Consider the following 26,869-nt stretch of genomic DNA (forward strand, 5'->3'; position numbering starts at 1 on the left):
TTTTATGGAATATCTACATAGGCGTACAAAGGCCAATTATCACCAACCATCACTCCTGTGTTCCAATGGCAAGTTGTGTTAGCTAATCCAAGTTTATAATTTTAAAAGGCTAATTGATCATTAGAAAACCCTTTTGAAATGATGTTAGCACAGCTGAAAAATGTTGTACTGATTAAAGAAGCTATAAAACTGGCCTTCTTTAGACTAGTTGAGTATCTAGAGCATCAGCATTTGTGGGTCTGATTACAGGCTCAAAATGGTCAGAAACAAAGAAGTTTCTTCTGAAACTCGTCAGTCTATTCTTGTTCTGAGAAAAGAAGGCTGTTCCATGCGAGAAATTGCCAAGAAACTGAAGATCTCGTACAACGCTGTGTACTACTCCCTTCACAGAACAGTGCAAACTGTCTCTAACCAGAATAGAAAGAGGAGTGGGAGACCCCGGTGCACAACTGAGCAAGAGGACAAGTACATTAGAGTGTCTAGGTTGAGAAACAGACACCTCACAAGTCCTCAACTGGCAGCTTCATTAAATAGTACCCGTAAAACACCAGTCTCAACATCAACAGTGAAGAGGCAACTCCGGAATGCTGGCCTTCTAGGCAGAGTTGCAAAGAAAAAGCCATATCTCAGACTGGCCAATAAAAATTTAAGATTAAGATGGGCAAAAGAACACAGACACTGGACAGAGTAACTCTGCACAAACATTGCCTAATAGCAATTGCCAGTGATACATTCAAATTAAAATCCTCCAAATCCTCCATACTTCGAGGCATCTAAATCTAAAAACAACATCTGTGAAAGAGCTCAATTAGATCAGAATGTAATCCGTGCGATACGATCACCTATTATACAAAATCATTTCTTTGAAACTTGATTTTCCCAGTATACATGTATGTCAATCATTGTGAATTTCAAACCATTGAGGGATGCAAAAAAAAAAATACATCTGTCAAGTAAACTCCATTTAATGAGAACTTAGTTGGATTGCAGAGGACCATGCTAATTCTTTTGTAAAATCCCACCCAGATACTTCTGGTAATCCAAATAGTGTCAGAGTAAACAAACAACATGACACTCTGTGAGAAAACAATAACCTATTACAAGCGTGTTTATCCGTGCAAAACCCCACCGGAAATTTTACACGCAATTAATGTTCCATGACTTTATAAAAAAAATGTTAAAAAAAAAAACATGTTAAAATTCAATTTGTGTTACAGTCAAATGGGTTATTGTATCTACAACGTTTTTTTGTTGTATTTCCAGTAGGGTACAGTCACGCATAGCCGCACAGGGAGGGTGTTTTTATTAATATAGGACTAAGTATTTCCATTCTTACGGTATCTATCACCTCAGAGTGACACATCAACCGCAGCATCATTCTCTTAGCACCTGTTCCATATGTTGATGGCATCCAGTTCAAATCAAGCAACGCTGTTTGTATTTAATAGAGTTTGAGTTGACTCACTATCTCCCATATGACACCCTTTGTTGTGGGGGAAAGGTGATTGCAGCATATTCCACTGTCTCTGCAGACCTTACCACTCCTCCCTCCCTCTCCCTCCCATGCGTGTTCCCCTCTTCTCCATTGGGTCTACTGTTGAAGTCCAGCACACCGTATTCTACAGAATACACAGACATGGAGGTGGATGCCTCTCCTGACCCCTGAAAATGTACACAGTATGCATTTTATAAAACAGAACCTTTGCAATTTATTGGATTTGATCTAATAAATCTGTCAAAATACAAACATTGAAGCATCATTTTTTTTAAACTTTGTATTAGGAATGTGTCTTATGGTTGTTGCTAAGCAAATTTGTCAAAATTCTAACAAACCAAAGAATGGCCAGGACTCTGAGAGACACTTATAGAGTGTGATCTTACCTGTTGCTTGGCCTTGAGGTTCTCTTGCTGGTCCCCTTCTGGACACAAGATAAATATTTTACTATGTGTTAATCATAGACAAATGATCCTGCATTTTGTCACTTATCTTAAACTCCTCTGGGTACATTGACTTCAATACAAAACCTAGGAGGCTCGTGGTTCTCAGCCCCTTCCATAGACTTACAAAGTAATTACGACAACTTCCGGAGGACTTCCTCCAGCCTATAAGAGCTCTTGCAGCATGAACTGAAGTGTTGTCCACCCAATCAAAGGATCAGATAATGAATCTAGTACTGAAAGCATAAGCTACAGCTAGGTAGCACTGCAGTGTATAAAATGTGGTGAGTAGTTGACTCAAAGATAAAGAAAGCCAATAGTTTAACAGTTTTGAACAAATACATTTCCAAAATGAAGGAGAAGAAATAGGGAAATGGAGAGAGAGAGTGTCATTTTTTTTCACCTTCAGCCTACTAAAACACCCTGCACAAACAGAGGTATGCTATGTTAGCTAGCTGGCTGCACAACACTGGAAGTCAAGGTAAGCTTTTGGTATAACTAATTTATTGCAGCTGGTGTAACTGCTTACTGACTGTACACTAATGTTACTGCATGATTGTAGCGGGTTTACTAATACGTTAGTTTTATTAGCTATGCTGACTATGACATTACTTTAGCTAATATGGTGACAATGTAGTGTAGCGGTTTGACTTGGAAAGGTTTTTTCACCGGATCAAATACAGCTGATGTGTTGTGCATTGATGTCCACAAGCGAAGGGAAGAGGTGAGAGAAGGAGAGCGCATAGGGCGTGGCTTCCATGAAAGTGAACTGTGTTTACGCGTGATTCATTCATCAGATTCTGTTGAAAAACGTTTTTTAAACGGAAGCAAATGGAACAAAACGGGGCTAAACATACCTGAATTTATCCAATAGAAACTCTTATTTGCAACTGTTTATACTAGTGATTACACCCTACATCAGCTACATGCAGGCAAGTCTGTCACTGTCTGTCACATCAAATTTGTCTCTCGACCTGTGTGCACTTACGTTGTAAACTTTCGTTTATAGCCTAGGTTGTAGCAACCTCATGATGGGGCATAGGGAAAATTAGAGTATAGCCTAAATCTATCAATGTTACATTGAACTGGGTGAATGGAATTTGAATGAGAGTCATCTGATATGCTGAAATAGAAATAAGGCCAATGTTCAAGAAGAAACAAAAACAAAAAAAACATCCTCCCGCATCTTAAACGGCACCAACCACAAGATGATATAAGATCATGGCCTATAGTATTAAGGGTTGAAGATGGGTTATTCTATTCATATCCAAGGATTTTAGTTGTCCAGATCATCTTTGCTGTGTTGTGCTGCTTGTATCTGCAATCAATCTGAGTCAGTGACACTTTTCCTCAAAGTCAGATGAAGTCGCTGGGTGGAAAGATAGCCTTTTCTGCTGGTACATAGTAGTGCTTGAGAAGGCATTTGTTCAAGGAGGTACAAAACATGATATGTGGGGGGGATACCAAAAAACACATCAAAGAAACATGATGCTCTGTTTTTAAGTGGGTCAGGAGAAAAGCAAACGAGAGTTTGAGACAGCATTTGTGAAAACAAACAATGTGCAATTTTTCTCCCTGTCTCTGTGCTAATTTGAATTCTCTGTGTAGGTGGTTATTTCCTCTGGTTAAAGGAGGCTCATATCAAAGTGCGTGAGTCATGCATGTGAAACAGCTACAGTGGCTCATTCGAAGGGTTGTATTTCATCTCACTAACAAGGTTTCCATCCAGCATTTTCATGCAAGTAAAGTACATGTCTGATAAAAAATGTCACGACAGGCCTGATGGAAAGAGGAAATTTGTCAGTTTTACAAATGTCGACAATACAAAATACGCTACGTATAGTGGGATCTTTAAAATTAATTATGCAAAAAATGGCAGTGGAAATGCCTTTATGCACAAATGTTGATATAATAACCATCATAGTGAAGTAAACTTGGAGTCACACAATGATACGTATGTGGTCCTCCCACTACCAGTGGGTTCATTTAGCTATTATATTTTGAAATGTAGTACTCCATTAGGTATAACAAAATCTATGGAACTTTGCCATTACTACTATACAAAACTATCTCCATACACTACTTCCATTCATTTGGATTGGTTACCTTCAGACGATTCCCATTAAACTTGTGGGGGTCGTAGAGTAAAATGAAGAACACCATCATTTTCGTGAGAGTCTCCCCTTTCCGCAGTGTGGTCATATTAGTTTGTAGCTCAGACGCTACAGATGTTTTTGTGAGAAGAGTACTGCCGGATTTCATTTCATTATCATAATCTCCCCAATTTCGATCTTGTCTCATCGCTGCAATGGGCTCGGGAGGCAAAGGTGGAGTCACGAGTCTTCCGAAACATGACCCGCCAAACCATGCTCCTTAACACCCGCCTGCTTAACCCGGAAGCCAGCCGCACCAACGTGTCGGAGGAAACATTATTCAACTGATGACCGGGGTCAGCCTGCAGGTACCCGGCCCGTCACAAGGAGTCACTAGAGCGCGATGAGCCAAGTAAAGCCTCCCCCCCCCCCGCGGCAAAACCCTCCCCTAACCCGGATGACGCTGGGCCAATTGTGCGCTGCCCTATGGGACTCCCGATCACAGCCGGGATCGAACCCGGGTCTGTAGTGACGCCTCTAGCTCTGTGATGCTCCCTCCGTTAGCGAGGGAGGAGTCTTCACTTTCTTCCTTTGCACAAAGGTAATCAGAATTGTTAACGTCATTTCTCCCAGAAGTAAAACAGGAAATTACAAACTTCCGCAAGATAATTTTACTTTTGGTTAATTTGATTACGCACAGAGTTTTATCTGCAAAATATTAATTGGATGGAAACACATCTCTGATGAGAAAAATGCGCATAATATATATATTTGCATTTCAAATCTATCACCAATTGGATGGAAACCAAACTACTGATGCTATTGATTTCAGCTCCCTTAAGAATTACTCCATTTGTCAGTTTGATCAAGCAGAATGATTGGACTGATTTCAGACTGTAAAGCTATGTTTCAGATAATAAACACATATCTTTGGTCCAGGTGTCGACATTAAGTGCAGAGAGAAAGAAGTCGATGGACAAGAACCAAGGCCTTAATCTAACTGGATTGTATAGAATTACAACTACAAGAGATACTATGGTATCAGTGGAGGCTGCTGAGGCTGCTGAGGGGAGGACGGCTCATAATAATGTCTGGAACATAAGTAAATGGAATGGCGTCAAACACATGGAAACCATGCATTTGATGTTGTTGATACCTTTCCACAAATTCCACTCCAGCATTACCACATGCCCTTCCTCCCTAATTAAGGTGCCACCAACCTCCTGCTTATGATATGTATGGTTAGGGATAATGATAGGCCTCTTCAGTACCTGGGCTCCTTTTGTAGGTCCAGCAGAACCAACCAAGCAGTCCGATTAACAGAGCTATGATGGATACCCCCAAAACAGCAAAGATGATCAGGACATAGACATTGTTGGCGTTTCCACTGTCGCTGATATCATCATCGTTAGAGGTGCGTGATGGGGATTCTGGAATAGAAAATGGCTCCTTAGGTGAAACTAGATGAGACAGTAAATGAAGGTAAAGCAGAGTAGGGTCATGCTGTCTAGAACATCCATCTTCAAGGACCACAATGTTGACCAAAGGCTTTAAAGGTCCATAGTTAGCTCATTTAAAACAGTTGCCTGGGTTGGTTTTCAATTTTTAACTTGTAAAAAGGTTGTACATTTAGCTGGGTACAATACAGGCTGGACGGACAATGCTTTAATATAAATAAAAAACGTAATGTGACGTATAATGAAAACCCTTGTGCTTGACATTGACTTAGAATAGTTATAGACATTACACTGTGACGAGAGCGATCTTATAGCCTACCTGTGGTGTTACCATCCGATTGAAGGATAAGCGACACCTCATTGCTTTTTAGCATGGGAGGATCTCTATTGATTTGGAACAACGTGATCCAATATGTTCCGTTGTCAACTGATGTCAGATTTTGGATGAAGAAAAAGAACTCTTTATTCTCAGAGATGCAGAGGTGGCTTTGTGAGCAACAGCTGTGCACATCATGATTACATTCACCGATCTTTACAGAATTTTTGTAAAGACTAATTGACCGATTACCAGATGCTTTGAACGTGTTCTGAAATGAGAAGCGGATGGTGATATCATGACCTATGATTCCTACCACTTTATCTGCCCAGTTGTGTCCTGAAAAAGAGAGAGGAAGTTGTCAACAAGGTAGGACATGACCTGATGATTTAGGTACACAATATGTTTTTTTGTTTGTTCTATAACTTCAATCTCCACTTGATAGCATAACACACATATTGTAAATTAATATTGTAATGAACCTTAAAGATCTTTTACTTTTAATAAAATAAAATAAAACGATGTTCTATATTACAAAATGTATACTTAATTTAATTTAATATAATTCATATTTTAGTCATTTAGCAGACACTCTTATCCAGAGCAACTTACAGTTAGTGCATTCATCTTAAGATAGCTAGTTGAGACAACCACATATCACAGTCGTAGTAAGTACATTTTTCCTTTAATTAAGAAGTTATCAGCAAAGTCAGTGCTAGTAGGAAAAGAGAAGTACAATATACTTCATCAAATATACACAGTGTTGTATATATTTTCATCACTGTGCATACAGTATTGTTTATACTTCCTGTATATTTGTCTTATCCCAGGAACCCAGTTACCAGTTTTCATTGACTAGAGATATGATCCACAAATATTCCTTGGACAAAAATGTCTTCATAGGGATATATTACAAAAATTAGAATGCCTTTTAGAAGGTATGAGAGTGCCTTCAGAAAGTATTCATACCCCTTGACTTATTCCACATTCTGTTGTGTTACAGCCTGAATTCTAAATGGATTGAATAGATTTTTTCTCTCAATCATACCCTGAAATGACAAAGTAAAAACATGCTTTTAGAAATGTTGGCAAATTTATTTAAAATGAAATACAGAAATATCTACTTTACGTAAGTATTCACACCCTTGAGTCAATCCATGTTAGAATCCCATTTGGCAGCGATTACAGCTGTAGTTTTACTTTAGTGTCTTATTGCAAAACAGATGCATGTTTTAGAATATGTGTGTTCTGTAAAAGCTTCCTTTTTACTCTGTCAATTAGGTTAGTATTGTGGAGTAACTACTATGTTGTTGATCCATCCTCAGTTTTCTCTGATCACAACCATTAAACTCTGTAACTGTCACCATTGACCTCATGGTGAAATCCCTGAGCAGTTTCCATCCTCTCTGGAACTGAGTTAGAAAGGATGCCAGCATCTTTGTAGTGATTGGGTGTATTGATACACCATCCAAAGTGTCATTCATAATTTCATCATGCTCAAAGGAATATTTGCAACAAGGCACTGCAAAACATGTGGCAAAGCAATTCACTTTTTTGTCCTGAATACAAAGCGTTATGTTTGGGGCAAATCCAATACATCAAATTACTGAGTACCAATCTCCCTATTTTCAAGTATAGAGGTGGCTGCCTCATGTTATGGGTATGCTTGTAATCGTTAAGGACTGGGGAATTTTTCAAGATAAATAGGGAAACAGAATGGAGGCCAAATGCACAGGCAAAATCTTAGAGGAAAACCTGGTTCAGTCTGAGTTTCACCAGACACCGGGAGATGAATTCACCTTTCAGCAGGACAATAACCTTAAACACAAGGCCAAATCTACACTGGAGTTGCTTACTAAGAAGAGGACAGTGAATGTTCCTGAGTGGCCTATTTTCAGTTTTGAATTAAATCTACTTGAAAATCTATGGCAAGACCTTAAAATGGTTGTCTAGCAATGATGAACAACCAATTTGACAGAGCTTGAAGAATATTGAAAATAATCATGGGAAATGTTGCAGAATCCAGCTGTGGAAAGCTCTTAGAGACTTGCCCAGAAAGACTCACAGCTGTAATCGCTGCCAAATGTTCTTCAACAAAGTAGTGACTCGAACATTTATTAACCCAGGGGGTTGAATACTTACATTACAGAGTATTTTGTGTAGATCGTTGACAACAAAAAGACAATGAAATACATTTAATCCCAATTTGTAACACAACAAAATGTAGAAACAGTCAAGGTGTAAATACTTTTGGAAGGCACTGTAATTGTATGTGTGGGCTACAGAGATGAGGTAGTCATTTAAAAATCATGTTAAACACTATATTGCACACAGAGTCCAAGCAACTTGTTAGGCACATTTTTACTCCTGAATTTATTTAGGCTTGCCATAACAAAGGGGTTGAATACTTATTGACTCAAGACATTTCATCTTTTCATTTTTTTTATTAATTTGTTAAAAAATGTCAAAAAATATAAATCCACAGGTATTGTGTGTAGGCCAGTGACACAAATCTCAATTTAATCCATTTTAAATGCAGGCTCTATTACAACACAATGTAGAAAAAGTCAAGGGGTGTGAAAACGTTCTGAAGGCACTGTATATAGGCCTACTGTACCCCAATTCAAAGAAAGGTTATGGAGAACTTTGTCACCTTGTCACATATTCCACAAGCAAAAAGTGACAAAAACATTGGGATTAATTATACAGCCCATTTCGCCACTATGGCCTATTTATTGCCTTAATTCCCTTATCCTACCTCATTTGCACACACTGTATATATACTTTTTTTCTATTGTATTATTGACTGTATGTTTTGTTTTACTTCATGTGTAACTCTGTGTTGTTGTATGTGTCGAACTGCTTTGCTTTATCTTGGCCAGGTTGCAATTGTAAATGAGGACTTGTTCTCTACTGGCCTACCTTGTTAAATAAAGGTGAAATTTAAATAAAATGAAATAAAAACACCATCTTGGTTGTTCAGAGACATACCATACATACTCTGTGCTAGTGAGTATCACCACCTCTGACCTGTGAGTTCGATGATAAAGAGTTGGGTTACTAAAGTTCCTTTTCCTATAGTTTAAGTCATAACTTTTACAGATCAGGAATTTATGAGAAATAATAATCCTTCAACATTTGATCCGAACATACGCAGTCACTGCCATTCTAGTAGGCTACATCTACAGTACATAGTACATAGAGAAAGATGGCCTACCGTTGAACAGCACGATGAGGACAACCAGTAATAAAGGCTTTGAGCTAGAGTAGTAGAACATGATACACAAGGACTGGATCACAAGAATGGAGCTTCTATATCCTTGGCTTCTATCCTTGGCCTAAATTATGTGTCTGCCCCGTCTGTCTCCACTCGTCAAACGCCTGATCTGTTTCTTCTTTTCCTCAAACTTGAGCTCATAGTAAAGAGAGAAATGCTGACAGGAACTAGCTTGAACCCATATGTATGTGCAACTTCAAGCACCTCCTGTGAACAATGGCTTCAAAGGGGTTCTGGGACTTGTGGTGCAGACTTGTGAGTGTGTCAAGCGTGCCAATAAAAGTCAGAATAATGTTTCAGTTAAAGAGATAGTTCACCTTAAAAGAAAAGTAGCCTATGTCAGACATTGCCACACCCTGACCTTAGAGAGCCTTTTTATGTCTCTATTTGGTTTGGTCAGGGTGTGATTTCGGGTGGGCATTCTGTTTTGTTTTCTATGTTTCTTTATTTCTATGTTTTGGCCGGGTATGGTTCTTAACCAGGGACAGCTGTCTATCGTTGTCTCTGATTGGGAACCATACTTAGGTATCCCTTTTTCACTCCTTTCAGTGTGGGTAGTTAACTTTGTTTGTGGCGCTAATGCCCTGTAATCTTTACGGTTGTTTTTTTTTTTTTTTTTTTTTTTTGGCGACATTTTAAATAAAAAGGAAAATTTACGCTCACCACGCTGCACCTTGGTCCTCTTCTTCTGACGGCCGTGACAGACATTGTCACACCTCACAACTGTTTTGGAACCAAAGCCAAGCTGGTTCCATGGTACAGCACCTATGAGCCAATCAAATTGTAAGAAATAAAGAATGAAAGTATTCCAAGACACTTCTGATATATCAAAACATATATTTTCACGAGTACCACTTGCATAAACAGTAAGCATGACATTAGATGAGGTAATCAGATGCCAAAACAGCAGTTTGAAGCTTACTGGAGATTCTATGAGGACATGTCAGAGAGAAAGTTGTCGGTGGTCTACAGTAGTGGAGGAATCAAAACAAAGGGTTTTGTTGTGGTGTCTGTGGTCGTTGGGAGGGGCGTCCTCTTCAGCTGTTTTTGTGGTCCTGCTGTGTGAATCCTACCATCTTCTTGTCACTTTAAACTGAGACCACAATTGTTAACTGACTGACTTATCAGCAGTCTCTTTATCATTTTGTACTGTAACAAATGCACTCTCTGGAAACATACCTACTTTGAAGGTTTATTTTTCACACTCCGGCTTGAAGTTCCCCCTCAGTGCAGATGGGATCTATTCTGACTATCCATCCACATCAAACTGACCAAAACACCACTTCCACTATCGTTTCTTCTTCACAGTGAATGTATGTAGCAATCGATAGAGCAGCAGAATTAAATTCATTATGCTCATCCTTAAATTCAGGATGAGCAAAATGGGATAAGCTTCCGCTCCCCCAATCCTAACCTCAATCATTTAGGGAAAAAATTCAAAACTGACCCAAGTCACGTCTAGGGGCAACATCAGCCTACCTACACATGAGGGAACAGGCAAGCTTCTCTGGAGAGGGACATCTGTTTTGGGGGGAAATCTGTAAAATCCTACAGTATACCCGGTCTAAGGTGTATGGTTTTTTCTCAATAGAAAGGGTGAAGTCAATTCCCGTTGTAGCGTATGTCTTTGCTCAAATTCGAGAAGAAACACGATTCTAAAGCCTCGCACTGTGAAGTGAACCTGGCTCGGCCTGGCTGGCCATGGTCGATTTTTGTGTTTCCACTGCCTCCAGAATATGTAAATGTTATGTTGTTAGCTAGCTAATGTGACTGTGCGGGTATCTTTGCTAATGTTGCAAGCTAGCTAGTAATTGTAGAAAGTCCTTTGGCTACAACTAGCTAGATAAATAGCTAGCTAGAAAGATGTGGAAGAAATTGTATTCAACCTCACCACGCTGTAACTAACATTACCCCATACTCCCGATGCCAGCTAGTCAAATGTTTAACTTGTTAACTAGATAAATGGTTAGCGTCGTCGATAGCAAAACAGGCTAGCTAACTAGTTTAATTCCTAACCTTGCTTGCCATGGCATCTAGCTAAGTGTTTAGCTTGATAGCTATCTAAATGGTTAGCATTGTTGCTAGCATGACATCCTAGCTAGTTATCTTAATTCCTAACCTGCTTTCCACTAGCTAGCAGGCTAACCAAACACACCAGACGACAGGTTTGATAGGATGTAGCTAGCTAGCTTTCAATACAAGAACATTGCTGTGTTCAGTTTTCTGAGGGTTAGGGTTAGGGTTACAAAATCTGTCGGCTGTATATTCACTGCCTAAAAATATTTGGTATGCTGTGCTCTTCTCTTATACCAACACGTATGCCTAAACACCAACACATAAGCCTAAACACCTTTGACATTTGGTTTAGTAGGCCATATTTCACACTCATCATTGTTTTTAATAATGCACTACATGACCAACATTATGTGTACACCTGCTGGTTGAACATTTCATTCCAAAATCATGGGCATTAATATGGAATTGGTCCCCCCTTTGCTGCTATAACAGCTTTCACTCTTCTGGGAAGGCTTTCCACTAGATGTTGGAACATTGTCGCATGGACTTGCTTCCATTCAGCCCCAAGAGCATTAGTGAGGTCGGGCACTGATGTTGGGCGATTAGGCCTGGCTTGCAGTCGGCGTTCCAGTTCATCCCAAAAGTGTTTGATTAAGGTCAGAGCTCTGTGCAAACCAGTCAAGTTCTTCCACACCGATCTCGACAAACCATTTCTGTATGGACCTCGCTTTGTGCACGGGGGCATTGTCATGCTGAAACAGGAAAGGGCCTTCCCCAAACTTTTGCCACAAAGTTGGAAGCACAGAATCATCTAGAATGTCATTTTATGCCGTAGCGTAAAGATTTCCCTTCACTGGAACTAAAGGGCCTAGCCCATTTGGGCAGGTAGTGTTCTCCTGGCATCCACCAAATCCAGATTCGTCTGTCGGACTGCCAGATGGTGAAGCGTGATTCATCACTCCATTAAAAAGGTTTCTACTGCTCAAGAGTTCAATGGCGGTGAGCTTTACACCACTCCAGTCAACGCTTGGCATTGCGTATAGTGATCTTAGACTTGTGTGAGGCTGCTCGGCTATGGAAACCCACTTCATGAAGCTCCCGACGAACAGTTCTTGTGCTACCGTTGCTTCCAAAGCCAGTTTGGAACTCGTTAGTGAGTGTTGCAACCGAAGGCAGACGATTTTTACGCGCTACGTGCTTCAGCACTCGGCAGTCCCTTCTGTGAGCTTGCGAGGCCTACCACTTCGCGGCTGAGCCATCGTTGCTCCTAGACGTTTCCACTTCAAAATAACAGCACTTACAGTTGACCAGGGAAGATCTAGCAGTACACAAAGTTGACGAACTGACTTGCTGGAAAGGTGGCACCCTATGACAGTGCCACATTGAAAGTCACTGAGCTCTTCAGTAAAGCTATTCTACTGCCAATGTTTGTCTATGGAGACACAGCATGGCTGTGTGCTTGATTTTATACACCTGTCAGCCACGGGTGTGACTGAAATAGCAGAATCCACTTATTCGGAGGCGTGTCCATAATACTTTTGTACAGTGTATTTTTGAGGTCGACCAATTATGATTTTTCAACACTGATACCGATTATTGGAGGACCAAATAAAGCCGATACCTATTAATCGTCCGATTTTAAAAAATATATATATAAACAGTTGAAGTCAGAAGTTTACATACACCTTAGCCAAATACATTTCAACTCAGTTTCACATTTTCTGACATTTAATCTTCGTAAAAATTCCCTGGCTTAGGTCAGTTAGAATCACCACTTTTTTTTAAGAATGTGAAATGTCAGAATAATAGTAGAGAAAATGATTTATTTTTCACTTTCCCAGTGGGTCAGAAGTTTACATACACTCAATTAGTATTTGGTAGCATTCCCTTTAAATTGTTGGGTCAAACGTTTCGGGTAGCCTTCCACAAGCTTCCCAAAATAAGTTGGGTGAATTTTGGCTATTCATTCTGACAGAGCTGCTGTAACTGAGTCAGGTTTCTAGGCCTCCTTGCTCACACACGCTTTTTCAGTTCTGCCCAGAATGTTCTATAGGATTGAGGTCAGGGCTTTGTGATGGCCACTCCAATACCTTGACTTTGTTGTCCTTAAGCCATTTTGCCACAACTTTAGAAGTATGCTTGAGGTCATTGTCCATTTGGAATACCCATTTTGCGACCAAGCTTTAACTTCCTGACTGATGTCTTGAGATGATGCTTCAATATATCCACATAATTTTACCTCCTCATGATACCATCTATTTTGTGAAGTGCACCAGTCCCTCCTGCAACAAAGCACCCCCACAACACCGTGCTTCACGGTTGGGATGGTGTTCTTCGGCTTGCAAGCCTCCCCCTTTTTTCCTCCAAAAATAACGATGGTCATTATGGCCAAACAGTTCTATTTTTGTTTCATCAGACCAGAGGACATTTCTCCAAAAAGTACGATCTAGGTTCCCATGTGCAGTTGCAAACCGTAGTCTGGTTTTTTTTTATGGCGGTTTTTGGAGCAGTGGCTTCTTCCTTGCTGACCAGCCTTTCAGGTTATGTCGATATAGGACTCGTTTTACTGTGGATATAGATTTTTTTATACCTGTTTCCTCCAGCATCTTCACAAGGTATTTTGCTCTTGTTCTGGGATTTATTTGCACTTTTCGCACCAAAGTACGTTCATCTCTAGGTGACAGAACGCGTCTCCTTCCTGAGCAGTTTGACGGCTGCGCGGTCCCATGGTGTTTATACTTGCGTTTATACTATTGTTTGTACAGATGAACGTGGTACCCTCAGGCATTTGGGAAAAAAATTCTGAGGTCTTGGCTGATTTCTTTTGATTTTGCCATGATGTCAACCATAGAGGCACTGAGTTTGAAAGTAGGCCTTGAAGTACATCCACAGGTACACCCCCAATTGACTCAAATGATGTCAATTAGCCAGAAGCTTCTAAAGCCATGACATCATTTTCTGGAATTTTCCAATCTGTTTAAAGGCACAGTCAACTTAGTGTATGTAAACTCCCCGACTTCAACTGTAAATAAAAACAAAGTGTCATTAATTCTTATAAAAGTACATATTGTGGCTGATTTTTTTATTTTTATTTTTGTCTCTTGGTCTATAGCAGTCTGCAGGATCTGTATGGAGAAACCAAGGAATCAATTCCATGAATCTGATCTGATCCATCGCAGGTTTTGTGAAGCACCTGCAACCAGAACACCTATATAGTAAATAGCCTATTTTTGGGGGGTGAGGGTGGGGGGATTTCTATACAATCTTTTTGTATTTATTTTTTATTGGTTCATGGTGGAGTCACATTACTACAAAGGTGTTACAAGTATCTCTGTGTTAACCAGCGCAGTGAGGGGCAAGCAGCAGGGAGGCAGGAGTGGATTGGGCCAGGATGTACTGGTTCTAAACCAGGCTGTCAGGCTGTGCCAGGCAGCTGGTTGGTGTTGGCAGCAGGAAATCAAAAATAAAACGTGAACATCCAATGTAGTGTATAGTGCAGTGGCCCAATCTTGGCAACAACTCCACTGTTATTTTTTACATATTCCCATGGTAGACCTCATCTGCTCATAGCCATATCTAATGCATTAGCTAACCTGCTCAGTTTACATACAGCATGGTATATAGCTCGATATCTGTCAGTCAATCACAGCTGGCTGAATTTTTTATAGTTCTGCTACGTGGACAGTACCTAGCTAGCTAACTACCTTGCCACTTTGGACAGCTTACCTTTGGACACGGCGGTGGAAGCGTTGCTTAGAGCCCATTTGCTATTGAATGACCAATGGGGTGAGGCGTGGGTCTTGATGGTCTCAGAGTGCGTTTCAGTTCTTATTTGAGCAACGACGACCTTTGGTATTGGTAGTGACATCTCTGGGCTTCATGCCCTCTTCTATTTCAATTCAATTTAAGGACTTTTTGTTGGCATGGGAAACACATGTTAACATTGCCAAAGCAAGTGAACTTGATAATAAACACTTAGTGAAATAAACAATAAAAATGTTACAGTAAACATTACACTTGTTTTTTTGTTTCACTCTGTTTTACCTCCTTTCCCTGTCTACACACCATCTCTGTTTTACCTCCCTCCTTCTCTCTCTCTCTCCCCATCTATCTGTTTCTCTCTCCACCTTTCGTTCTCCTTCATTCTTTCTCTCTCTCTCTCCCTCTCTCTCTCTCTCTCTCCCTCCCCACCCCTCTCCTCTCTGTCCCTCTCGCTCTCTTCTCTCTCCCTCCCTCTCTCTCTCTCCCGGTCTCTTTCTCCCTCTCTCCCCCTCTCCCTCTCAATTCAATTTCAATTTAAGGGGCTTTATTAGCATGGGAAACACACGTTAACATTGCCAAAGCAAGTGAACTTGATAATAAACACTTAGTGAAATAAACAATAAAAATGTTACAGTAAACATTACACTTCCAAAAGTTCCAAAGGAATAAAGACATTTCAAATGTCATATTATGTCTATATACAGTGTTGTACTGATGTACAAAAGGGAAAATAAATAAACCTAAATATAGGTTGTATTTACAATGGTGTTTGTTCTTCACTGGTTACCCTTTTCTTGTGGCAACAGGTCACAGATCTTGCTGCTGTGATTGCACACTGTTGTATTTCACCCAATAGATATGGGAATTTATCAAAATTGGTTTGTTTTCGAATTCTTTGTCGTTCTGTGTAATCTGAGAGAAATATGTGTCTCTAATATGGTCATACATTTGGCTAGAGGTTAGGAAGTACAGCTCAGTTTCCACCTCATTTTGTGGGCAGTGTGCACATAGCCTGTCTTCTCTTGAGAGCCAGGTCTGCTTTCGGCGGCCTTTCTCAATAGCAAGTCTGTACATAGTCAAAGATTTCCTTAATTTTGAGTCAGTCACAGTGGTCAGGTATTCTAAACCAAGTTTGTATCATATTCCCAACCTGTACCCTTATCCTAAACCATGTTCATATCCTCTACCCAGGTATTCTGCTTCCAAATACTGGAGAATATGCCAGAGTTGAGGATGATAAACAGTTTAACTGTAGCCAATTGAAATTTGTGGTCTACATCATCAACCCCACAGGCTTTTTTGGGGTTGGAGGGTTTGTATTTTGTCCTGTAGTTAATTCAATGTAATTGGAGAATCCAGTGAGTTCTGGTAGTCTTTAATAGTTGATTCTATTTGATCATGTATATGTTTTTGATGTTTGTTCTTTGTTCTTTGTTATAGAGCCAAAAAGATTGGAGAAGTGGTTTATCCAAAGGTCAGGTTTGCCAAGGTACAAGTGGGATGGGGTGGTTCTCCTTTTTTTCTATCCTCAGCTTGATTTGTTTAAAACAAACTTTTATGGATTTAAAATGTAAAGAATTAAAGTAAAAATAAATAAATAAAAATAAGAGGAGGAGGGGTTGGGTAGAGGATATGAACCTGGTTTAGGGTAAGGGTTTACATTTAAAGGGAAGGGTTGTGAATAGGATACAAACCTGGTTTAAGGTAAGGGGACTTGGGTTGGGGGAAGGGGTAAATAACTTTATTAAAAATAAAAAGTAGGGCATGGAAACTTGTTGTTTAGGATACTAAAGAACAAGTTATTTCAGTCTCCTAATGACCTTTATTACCCATCCCCCTAACCTCGCCTCCAAGTCAAGACTACCAATCCTAATTGAGAGAAAAGATGACTTATAGGAAGGTGAAACAAGAACCTTGAGTGAAAATATGTTGTTTGACTAAAGAAAGATTGGATGCAAATATCAAATGAATTCTCTCTAAATGTTTCATACAATTGAAATCACAATATTTTGTTTAAAAAAAAATCTCCCAATGTGCATTTCTTCACTGTCGCTTACAATATAAATATTATTATTTACGTAATTTTTTATTTTTGGCTAATTATTTTGAACTCAAATTGGCTCTTGGAAGATGTTGTCGTAACAACGTTCAACATTTGAAGTCTTGAACGAGACCTTGCGGTTCCAACAACCGTTGAGAGAAGGATACGCTTGGTTCTTTACACTTCCGGAAGCGGAAATGTTGTTATGGTAACATAAGCAAACATTTATTCTGTCCTCTTGAGGCTGTAGCTCAATCTCCATGTTTTTATGTATTATTTGCTAAATTAGCTTTCTTACCATAATACAAACGCAGTTAAAATGGAGGGAGCAGATACCGGAGGAAATACTTACCTCATTAGACCGAATTATCATCACAAGTAAGTTGCCACACTCAATGCTAGCGGTAAAATTAGCTAGCTAACGTTAGCTATGCAAGAGAGGAAGAGGCGAAGTGAGATGTTTTATTGCGCCCACGAAAATAATTTGGGTGGTCGTTGGAGGTTCGAATGAGTAAGGTAGCAGTGGTTGGGAGGAAATGGCGACTGCTTGAATCTGAAAGTGTCCAAAAGTGAAGTGTGTGACAATGAATGTAAAATAGTGAAATCAAAGAATGGAACAAAACGAGCAAAAGTTGTGGTAGAAGACAAGGATTGGCCCAATAATGCACTGCGTTAGGATATTAATTTGGGAACTCCATTTGTAATATAACGTTATAGGACTGAAGAAATGTCGATTCAATCAAGGTGACTAGAAGCGGCCGAGTTTTGGTTAATTGTGTTGATGAAGAACAGAAGAAGCGTGCGCTGGATCTGGCTAAGTTGTTCACGTCAGAAGGAACATGTATTGATCTTCGGAGAAGGGCGCCTGCCAAATGAGTTATAGCTGGAGTCTCGTTGGATATAGATGACGAGTACATTAGTCAGAAAATCACAGGAGTGGTCAGTGTACGTCGCCTGACCCGTATGGTAAATGGAAGGAAGGAGAAAAGCCTATCGATGTTATTATTGTTTGAGGAGGGTGGATATAATTTGTGGAACGTTCCAAAAGGAATCTGTTCCAAAAACTTCGTAATGACAAGGTTGTCAACAAACAACGGATACAAAGTTGTATAGTGGCAGAATAAGATACCAGGTAGGGAGTTGGCTATTTAATTAATTAAGGTTTTCACTCACCACGTTTATTCTGGAAAATGTCTGCCCTCACTTTGGCAGCCTATGGACAAACATTAAGAATAAGCTACGTGGTAAGTTGATGCCTATCCGTCAGCTAGTTGAATTGATCATGCTACTTTGTATGCATTGTTTGTTAGCATTCTACCTAATGTGAGGTGTGCAGTGAGAGCATTTGTGTCCAAATGTAACGGATGTGAAATGGCTAGCTAGTTAGCGGGTACGCGCTAGTAGCATTTCAATCAGTTACGTCACTTGCTCTGAGACTTAAGTAGTGTTGCCCCTTGCTCTGCAAGGGCCGCGGCTTTTGTGGAGCGATGGGTAACGATGCTTCGTGGTTGACTGTTGTTGATGTGTGCAGAGGGTCCCTGGTTCGCGCCCGTGTCGGGGCGAGGGGACGACGTAAAGTTATACTGTTACACAAACATTACAATGTGGGAATTGTAAAGGATATGGTCACGTGTCAAATGTATGCAGACGGGAGAAGTATAGTATTGAAGAATCTGTCAATGGGAAAACATTGCAACTGTAGTTGGGATCACACTCTGGACTTCCTCTGCGTATCCTGTTAGGGTGAAGGAGGTTGAGGTGTCAAGGATCAGGGCTATGCAGCAGGTCTCTTATGTGGAGGCGGTGAAGAGAGTCGAAGGAGCAAGAGACAATAGTGTTGAAGATATGGTGGTGGATGCCATGCAACCAGTTGTTTTAAGTCAATCGGGTGATCTGGACTCACTCATTGTGAAGTGTATCCACAGTGATTAATTGTACAGCACAATTGTCAAAGAAGTCCAAGAAGCTGGACATGATTTATATCTGCAGCCGAGAAGTTTTTGGGGCTCCAAGACTAAACTGCAGAATCACTGCACGGACTATTGTTACTAGGTAATGTCCTCCCCTCACAGGAGTCCATTGAGCCTTTGTAGGGACCTGATTTTATTTGTATTAAAAAAATAAATGTTTAATTCATACATTTTTTGATAGTTTGCATGATGATAGATTTTTTTTTAACTTCCATAATTTCCTTTTTTGGGATCCTTATTATTCACCCGCACAGTAGGTGGCGGAATGCACATCATATTGTTGAGAACACAATTATACCATAGAAGAAGAATTTGTCCTCATGGAAATGTGTACATTGTACAGCTCCCCTGGAGCAATGTGTGTTAGCTAAGTGCAGAGCGACAGATTTCCCCCCCCACTTTGTCAGCTCCACTATTGGAACCGGTTGTTACTGATATAAGTGGATGCACGTGTCATTTCGACAAAACGACTTTGTATCGGAGTTGTGCCTGTTGTCATTGAGATTTGATCGACAACTCATCATGGATATAAACCCGTTTTAGCATCGCCATTGAGGGCTTCCACCATTTTAAAGTAGTCAACTGTGTGGGGAGTCATGAGTTGGGAGCAATCAGCCAATGAATACGAATAAAATGTACTACTTTAAAATGGCGATAGCCTCAATGGTGCTGCCCATACTGTCACAGACGCTATAATGGCACAGCTACACAGATGATTCCTCTATCTATGTCTATGGCCTGTAGTTTACATGCATATCTGCCCTCTCATTGGCTAGAATTGTCCTACCTGATCTCGCCTCCCACCTACCTGCCTTCCATATTTGAGGGAATATTTCACATTGTTAGAGCGGTCACTCAAATATCTTGCCAATATTATATACAGTCTTTACCTATGCCGCTGCAGCAGTCAATGTTCAAGAAATTTTGTTGCACAATTTACTGTTATGTAGACTAGATATATAGCTAGCTATGAAACAAAATTAGTTGGCCATCTAGCTATCTAATATCTAGCTAGCTAACGTTAGTTAGCAGGGCAGCCTGGTGTGTGTCTCTGTCTTTCCCTCTCTTTATCATTTAGTTTTTATTTCAGGTTCAAAGCAGCTGTTGTGAAGGAATGCATTCGTGATATCCTGAGAGAACAACTGTCTGGGGTGCAGTATGATCCGGATGAGGTCGGCGTTCTGTCCCGTTCATTAGCAGATTGCATAAAGGACAAACTGAAGGGTGAGAAACTACTCAGCCGTTACAAAGCCTCTGACTGCGGCTGACGTTGTGAAACAACTCTTATCCTAATAAGATTAGTAAATGTATAGTAATGAGAGTGTCTTTGGCTCTCACACCCCTCATCCCAACTCAGTCTTAAATAACTTAAAGATCTGTCTATAAACTTGGGCGTCAGTGAGGATTTTCTGCGGTGGACAACTTGTTACAGCTGTTAAGTCATTGATAATAATCTGCCACATTTTTTTTTTAATGTCATTATTTTAAGATATAATGGGAAAACATGGCTACATTTAATACAGTTCACGAGTTGATTTAGAAACTATGTTTCACCCTTTCTCATGGTTGGTGTCTTGACAGATTTGTCCAAAATCGTGTGACATAAAACACAACTTTTCTTACCTTGCATTTATAGCAGTGTTGTTTGGCCTTAAATCATATATATTAAGCATGCATCAGTTTAAAAGAAGACCTGGATACTTTGCTACCAGTAGACAACAAGAAATCCATAGGCGCCAACAAATTGGATCCTGGTTTGCTTAAATGTGCAGCGGCCATTGTTGACTCAATAACGCACATTTTAATTTGACCATTGTTATCAGGAAATATGCCAAATGTATGGAAATCAGCTCTTGTGCTGCCCCGACATAAGGACGGGGATAGTAGTGATCTCAATAAATATCACCCCATTCCAAGGCTTCCTTGTCTATGATTCTAGAATCCTTGGTAAATGTACAACTTTGCAATTTTTTTTCTTCATTCTGAGTAATGCATTTTGAATATAAATCAATTTTATTTATTTTTATTTTATTTCACCTTTATTGAACCAGGTAGGCTAGTTGAGAACAAGTTCTCATCAATCAGGGTTTAGTCCTGGACATAGTACTATTAAAACAACCACTTCAGTCAGGGTTTAGTCCTGGACATAGTACTATTAAAACAACCACTTCAGTCAGGGTTTAGTCCTGGACATAGTACTATTAAAACAACCACTTCAGTCAGGGTTTAGTCCTGGACATAGTACTATTAAAACAACCACTACAGTCAGGGTTTAGTCCTGGACATAGTACTATTAAAACAACCACTACAGTCAGGGTTTAGTCCTGGACATAGTACTATTAAAACAACCACTACAGTCAGGGTTTAGTCCTGGACATAGTACTATTAAAACAACCACTACAGTCAGGGTTTAGTCCTGGACATAGTACTATTAAAACAACCACTACAGTCAGGGTTTAGTCCTGGACATAGTACTATTAAAACAACCACTACAGTCAGGGTTTAGTCCTGGACATAGTACTATTAAAACAACCACTTCAGTCAGGGTTTAGTCCTGGACATAGTACTATTAAAACAACCACTACAGTCAGGGTTTAGTCCTGGACATAGTACTATTAAAACAACCACTACAGTCAGGGTTTAGTCCTGGACATAGTACTATTAAAACAACCACTACAGTCAGGGTTTAGTCCTGGACATAGTACTATTAAAACAACCACTACAGTCAGGGTTTAGTCCTGGACATAGTACTATTAAAACAACCACTACAGTCAGGGTTTAGTCCTGGACATAGTACTATTAAAACAACCACTTCAGTCAGGGTTTAGTCCTGGTCATAGTACTATTAAAACAACCACTACAGTCAGGGTTTAGTCCTGGACATAGTACTATTAAAACAACCACTACAGTCAGGGTTTAGTCCTGGACCATATTACTATTAAAACAACCACTCCAGTCAGGGTTTAGTCCTGGACATAGTACTATTAAAACAACCACTACAGTCAGGGTTTAGTCCTGGACCATATTACTATTAAAACAACCACTACAGTCAGGGTTTATTCCTGGATATAGTACTATTAAAACAACCACTTCAGTCAGGGTTTAGTCCTGGGCATAGTACTATTAAAACAACCACTACAGTCAGGGTTTAGTCCTGGACATAGTACTATTAAAACAACCACTACAGTCAGGGTTTAGTCCTGGACCATATTACTATTAAAACAACCACTACAGTCAGGGTTTAGTCCTGGATATAGTACTATTAAAACAACCACTTCAGTCAGGGTTTAGTCCTGGGCATAGTACTATTAAAACAACCACTTCAGTCAGGGTTTAGTCCTGGACATAATACTATTAAAACAACCACTTCAGTCAGGGTTTAGTCCTGGACATAGTACTATTAAAACAACCACTTCAGTCAGGGTTTAGTCCTGGACATAGTACTATTAAAACAACCACTACAGTCAGGGTTTAGTCCTGGACATAGTACTATTAAAACAACCACTACAGTCAGGGTTTAGTCCTGGACATAGTACTATTAAAACAACCACTACAGTCAGGGTTTAGTCCTGGACATAGTACTATTAAAACAACCACTACAGTCAGGGTTTAGTCCTGGACATAGTACTATTAAAACAACCACTACAGTCAGGGTTTAGTCCTGGACATAGTACTATTAAAACAACCACTACAGTCAGGGTTTAGTCCTGGACATAGTACTATTAAAACAACCACTACAGTCAGGGTTTAGTCCTGGACATAGTACTATTAAAACAACCACTTCAGTCAGGGTTTAGTCCTGGACATAGTACTATTAAAACAACCACTACAGTCAGGGTTTAGTCCTGGACATAGTACTATTAAAACAACCACTTCAGTCAGGGTTTAGTCCTGGGCATAGTACTATTAAAACAACCACTTCAGTCAGGGTTTAGTCCTGGACATAATACTATTAAAACAACCACTTCAGTCAGGGTTTAGTCCTGGACATGGTACTATTAAAACAACCACTTCAGTCAGGGTTTAGTCCTGGACATAGTACTATTAAAACAACCACTTCAGTCAGGGTTTAGTCCTGGACATAGTACTATTAAAACAACCACTACAGTCAGGGTTTAGTCCTGGACATAGTACTATTAAAACAACCACTACAGTCAGGGTTTAGTCCTGGACCATATTACTATTAAAACAACCACTACAGTCAGGGTTTAGTCCTGGACATAGTACTATTAAAACAACCACTTCAGTCAGGGTTTAGTCCTGGACATAATACTATTACAACAACCACTACAGTTGTTAATGAACTTGTCAATGCTTTAGACACTAAAATTAAATGTGCTGCTTTTTTGTTTGACCTGTCAAGTGTTTGATACAGGTGATCATGCTATTTTATTGTATAAGTTGTCCTCGATAGGTCAGAGCTCTGACACCTGTTCATGGTTTCATGATTATCTTAGTGACAGAACTCAGACCATCGTGATTTGATGGGGTTACATCTAGAAGTACATAAAGGTGTACCGCAGGGGTTGATTTTGGAACCTATTCACTATTTATATAAACACCATTGGTCAATCTGTGAAAATTAGTAAACTTCATCTATATGTGGATGATACTATTATGTATGCTGTTACCCTGACTGTTGATCTGGCTTTGTCAAAACTACAGTCAAATGTTATATCTATGTACTTAGTACGGGCAAAACAAAATACATGTTGTTTTTAAACTCTCGTAAGAAGGTTTCAGATGAACTACATGTTGACTCATTAGATGATTCTCCAATCCAACGTGTTCCCCAATATAAATACTTAGGCTTTTGGATTAATATGGATTTGACCGTTTAAAAAAACATGTATAGATGAGCTGGTTGAGAAGCTAAGATTAAAAGTTGTCTTTTTCTACAGAAACAGATGGTGTCTTTCTCTAAGCAGTAGGAAGCAGATCAGTCAACCTTTTGATCTGTTCTTGATTATGGTGATATTATTTATCGAAGTGCAGCTGCTACTACTCTTAAACCTTTAGATGCCATCTACCATAGTGCACTTTGTTTTGTTACAGGGGACAGTTTTGATACTCGTCACTGTATCCTGTATCGAAAGGTTGGCTGGACTTCACTAAAAAACCACAGATCTCTACATTACTCCCTTTTTGTTGACAAGGCCCTTCTTCATAAACTTCCGTCTTATCTAACTTTGTTGTTGATGTATAGACGCCCGAGTTGCCTAACCTGTTCACAGGATTGGTTAACTATTGAGGTTTCTAGGGTCTCCACAGAGCTAGTGAAATCTGCTTTTAGTTTTAATGCACAGTATTGCTGGAACAAAATTCAAAATACATTTAATGTTGATGTTCTGGTGCCTTTCCACATTTGGAAAAGAGATATTGAGACCTAGATGTCTTCCCTGTCAAAATAAAGGTTCAGTAAAAACACAAAATAATTAGACATTGAACTTGGACCCGGTAAGAATCCTGGATCTTGCTGTCAGACAGTTATATATATATATATATATATATATATATAATTTTTTTTTTTTTCTTTTCAATTTACCTTGTAACAAATATGGTTAATGATAATGGTCTCTCTCTCCAATAACAGATGTGGGCTTTGACCGATACAAGCTGGTGGTACAAGTGGTAATTGGAGAGCAGCGAGGAGAAGGTGTCAAGTGAGTGATGTATCACTGGCTCCTATACCGTTTAGATAATATGCACGGAGGATGTGGCACTAGCTCCTATACCGTTTAGATAATATGCACAGAGGATGTGGCACTGGCTCCTATACCGTTTAGATAATATGTACAGAGGATGTTGCACTAGCTCCTATACCGTTTAGATAATATGCACGGAGAATGTGGCACTAGCTCCTATACCGTTTAGATAATATGCACAGAGGATGTGTCATTGGCTCCTATACCGTTTAGATAATATGCACGGAGGTTGTGGCACTAGCTCCTATACCGTTTAGATAATATGCACGGAGAATGTGGCACTAGCTCCTATACCGTTTAGATAATATGCACGGAGGATGTGGCACTAGCTCCTATACCGTTTAGATAATATGCACGGAAGATGTGTCATTGGCTCCTATACCGTTTAGATGATATGCACAGAGGATGTGGCACTAGCTCCTATACCGTTTAGATAATATGCACAGAGAATGTGGCACTAGCTCCTATACCGTTTAGATGATACGCACGGAGGATGTGGCACTAGCTCCTATACTGTTTAGATGATATGCACGGAGGTTGTGGCACTGGCTCCTATACCGTTTAGATAATATGCACGGAGGATGTGGCACTAGCTCCTATACCGTTTAGATAATATGCACAGAGGATGTTTGTTTTCCTTTCTCCCAAGCTACTATTTGTGAGCCCAATTTCAAGACCATCTCTGACCATCTTTTTAGTTCACAGGTCTGATGGACCCCACTTATCCTCATAGAAACATTGTTGAGCACTAGAGTGAACAAAGGTACCCTAAAGCTTTTAGTAGTAGTTGTATGTGGTGTATCCTTACAGGCTAAAACAGAACTAGACTGTAAGGGACTATGCTCTGTCTCCTGTACCTTTTTATCAGGGAGCGTGTATGACACCTAGTGGTGGCTTTAATGTCAAAATGCATTATGTTGGTCTCTGTGGTTGTTATATTGTGATTTCCAAAGCTTCTTTCTTTGTGTTAAAGTTAATTTAAAAGGATCTGATGACTTCTTCCTGTCTCACCAGGATGGCTGCCAGGTGTTTCTGGGATGCTGACACAGACAGCTACGCTCAGGACATTTTCATGAATGTAAGAATTTTATCTTCCGGTCTGGTATGAGGAATTGTCATTTTTTGATAGTCCGTGATAATTACTATTTTCCCTCCTCTAGGACAGTTTGTTCTGTGTGGCGGCTGCTTTTGGCAGTTATTTCTACTGAGGACAAAAGAAGATGGGAAAATTTTGCAATGGCTTTGCTATTTTAAAAGCACTTTTGCAGTCATGACTTCAGTAATTGCATAATTACTTTGACACAAGAACTTTAAAATGAGAGTGCTCCACATAAGATGTCCACAAAGACAGGAAAAGGTCCACAAAGCATCTCCGAGTAGAAGTGATGATCCAGGATCAGTTTAACCTTTTTTTTAGATCATAGTGAATAGGATTACATGGACAGATCCTAGATCAGAACTTCTACACTGAGATGCTTTGTGGATTCGAGTCTAGAACTGGCCCTTCCCCCGGAGAAGATGCACTGTGCAATCTCTGTTGTGTTTTTTTTGTAAGTAGCAGCAAATTACAGTTAAATACCCCGACAGAGGACTGTGGCCATGCTTCACTGCAGAGGACAACAAGACTGTTTTATTGTTTTATTCATACTGTTTTATTCATACTAATGTCAGGTCAACCTTAGAATAAAACATGCATAACCTACACACAGACTGTAGCTGTAACATGGTGTTAAATTCTGTCTGCCAATGTTTTCTTTCTAATGCGTGTCATTTTACATCACCCTTATTGCTATTTGTATACAAGATTAGTTTATTAAATGTAATTCATTTCAAATATATTGGCTATTTGACTTGTCATTGGGTACTGCAATTGACTCTTTAATTTAATACAGACATCCTTGCTAATGAGGAAGGCACAAACAAATGAGCAATTGTTAACTTCCTATCTTGTAGCCATAGATGCATGCACTTTATGTAGCTAGGTTTATCCAGCTAGTTCCCCAGTGAATATGTTCCCTGGTAATTACCTGGAAGCGCTAGCGTACTTTGCAGCTGGGTCCTCAGTACACTTTCGACTTTGAATTATTGTCTATCTCTCACCACTCAAATGTGTCCCGTGTGGCTCAGTTGGTAGAGCACAGTGCTTGCAAGACCAGGATTGTGGGTTCGATTCCCACGGGGGACCAGTATAGGAAAAACGTTTCTTGTCACTGTTGATAGCTATCTGCCCATCCAGAATCAGGGCAGTTTCTTGTCACTGTTGATAGCTATCTGGCCATCCAGAATCAGGGCAG

General features: G+C 39.8%; 2 protein-coding genes across 6 annotated transcripts; one reads left to right on the forward strand and one right to left on the reverse strand.

Annotated features, from left to right (window-relative positions):
* Positions 1-36: 36 nt before the first annotated feature.
* LOC129867482 (uncharacterized) lies at positions 37-9,288 on the reverse strand. Its single transcript, XM_055940919.1, has 5 exons — positions 9,022-9,288; positions 5,808-6,143; positions 5,303-5,461; positions 1,882-1,919; positions 37-1,662 (listed from the first exon to the last, which is right to left on the reverse strand). Exons 1-5 carry the CDS (start codon positions 9,080-9,082, stop codon positions 1,465-1,467), a joined length of 792 nt encoding a protein of 263 aa, XP_055796894.1. The 5' UTR covers positions 9,083-9,288; the 3' UTR covers positions 37-1,464.
* A 7,792-nt stretch (positions 9,289-17,080) lies between these two features.
* On the forward strand, positions 17,081-26,411 carry dynlt2b (dynein light chain Tctex-type 2B). Of its 5 annotated transcripts, none has more exons than XM_055940921.1 (5): positions 17,081-17,278; positions 19,949-20,094; positions 24,464-24,533; positions 25,590-25,653; positions 25,741-26,411. In XM_055940921.1, exons 1-5 carry the CDS (start codon positions 17,220-17,222, stop codon positions 25,864-25,866), a joined length of 465 nt encoding a protein of 154 aa, XP_055796896.1. In that variant the 5' UTR covers positions 17,081-17,219; the 3' UTR covers positions 25,867-26,411. The 5 variants fall into 5 exon arrangements, with proteins under 5 accessions (XP_055796896.1, XP_055796897.1, XP_055796899.1 ...); XM_055940922.1 differs by having other exon boundaries at positions 17,083-17,278; positions 19,961-20,094; XM_055940924.1 differs by having other exon boundaries at positions 17,084-17,278; positions 19,961-20,094; positions 25,736-26,411.
* The last annotated feature ends 458 nt before the right edge of the window (positions 26,412-26,869 follow it).

Source organism: Salvelinus fontinalis, chromosome 12 (assembly GCF_029448725.1).
Source record: "Salvelinus fontinalis isolate EN_2023a chromosome 12, ASM2944872v1, whole genome shotgun sequence".
Taxonomy (NCBI): domain Eukaryota; kingdom Metazoa; phylum Chordata; class Actinopteri; order Salmoniformes; family Salmonidae; genus Salvelinus; species Salvelinus fontinalis.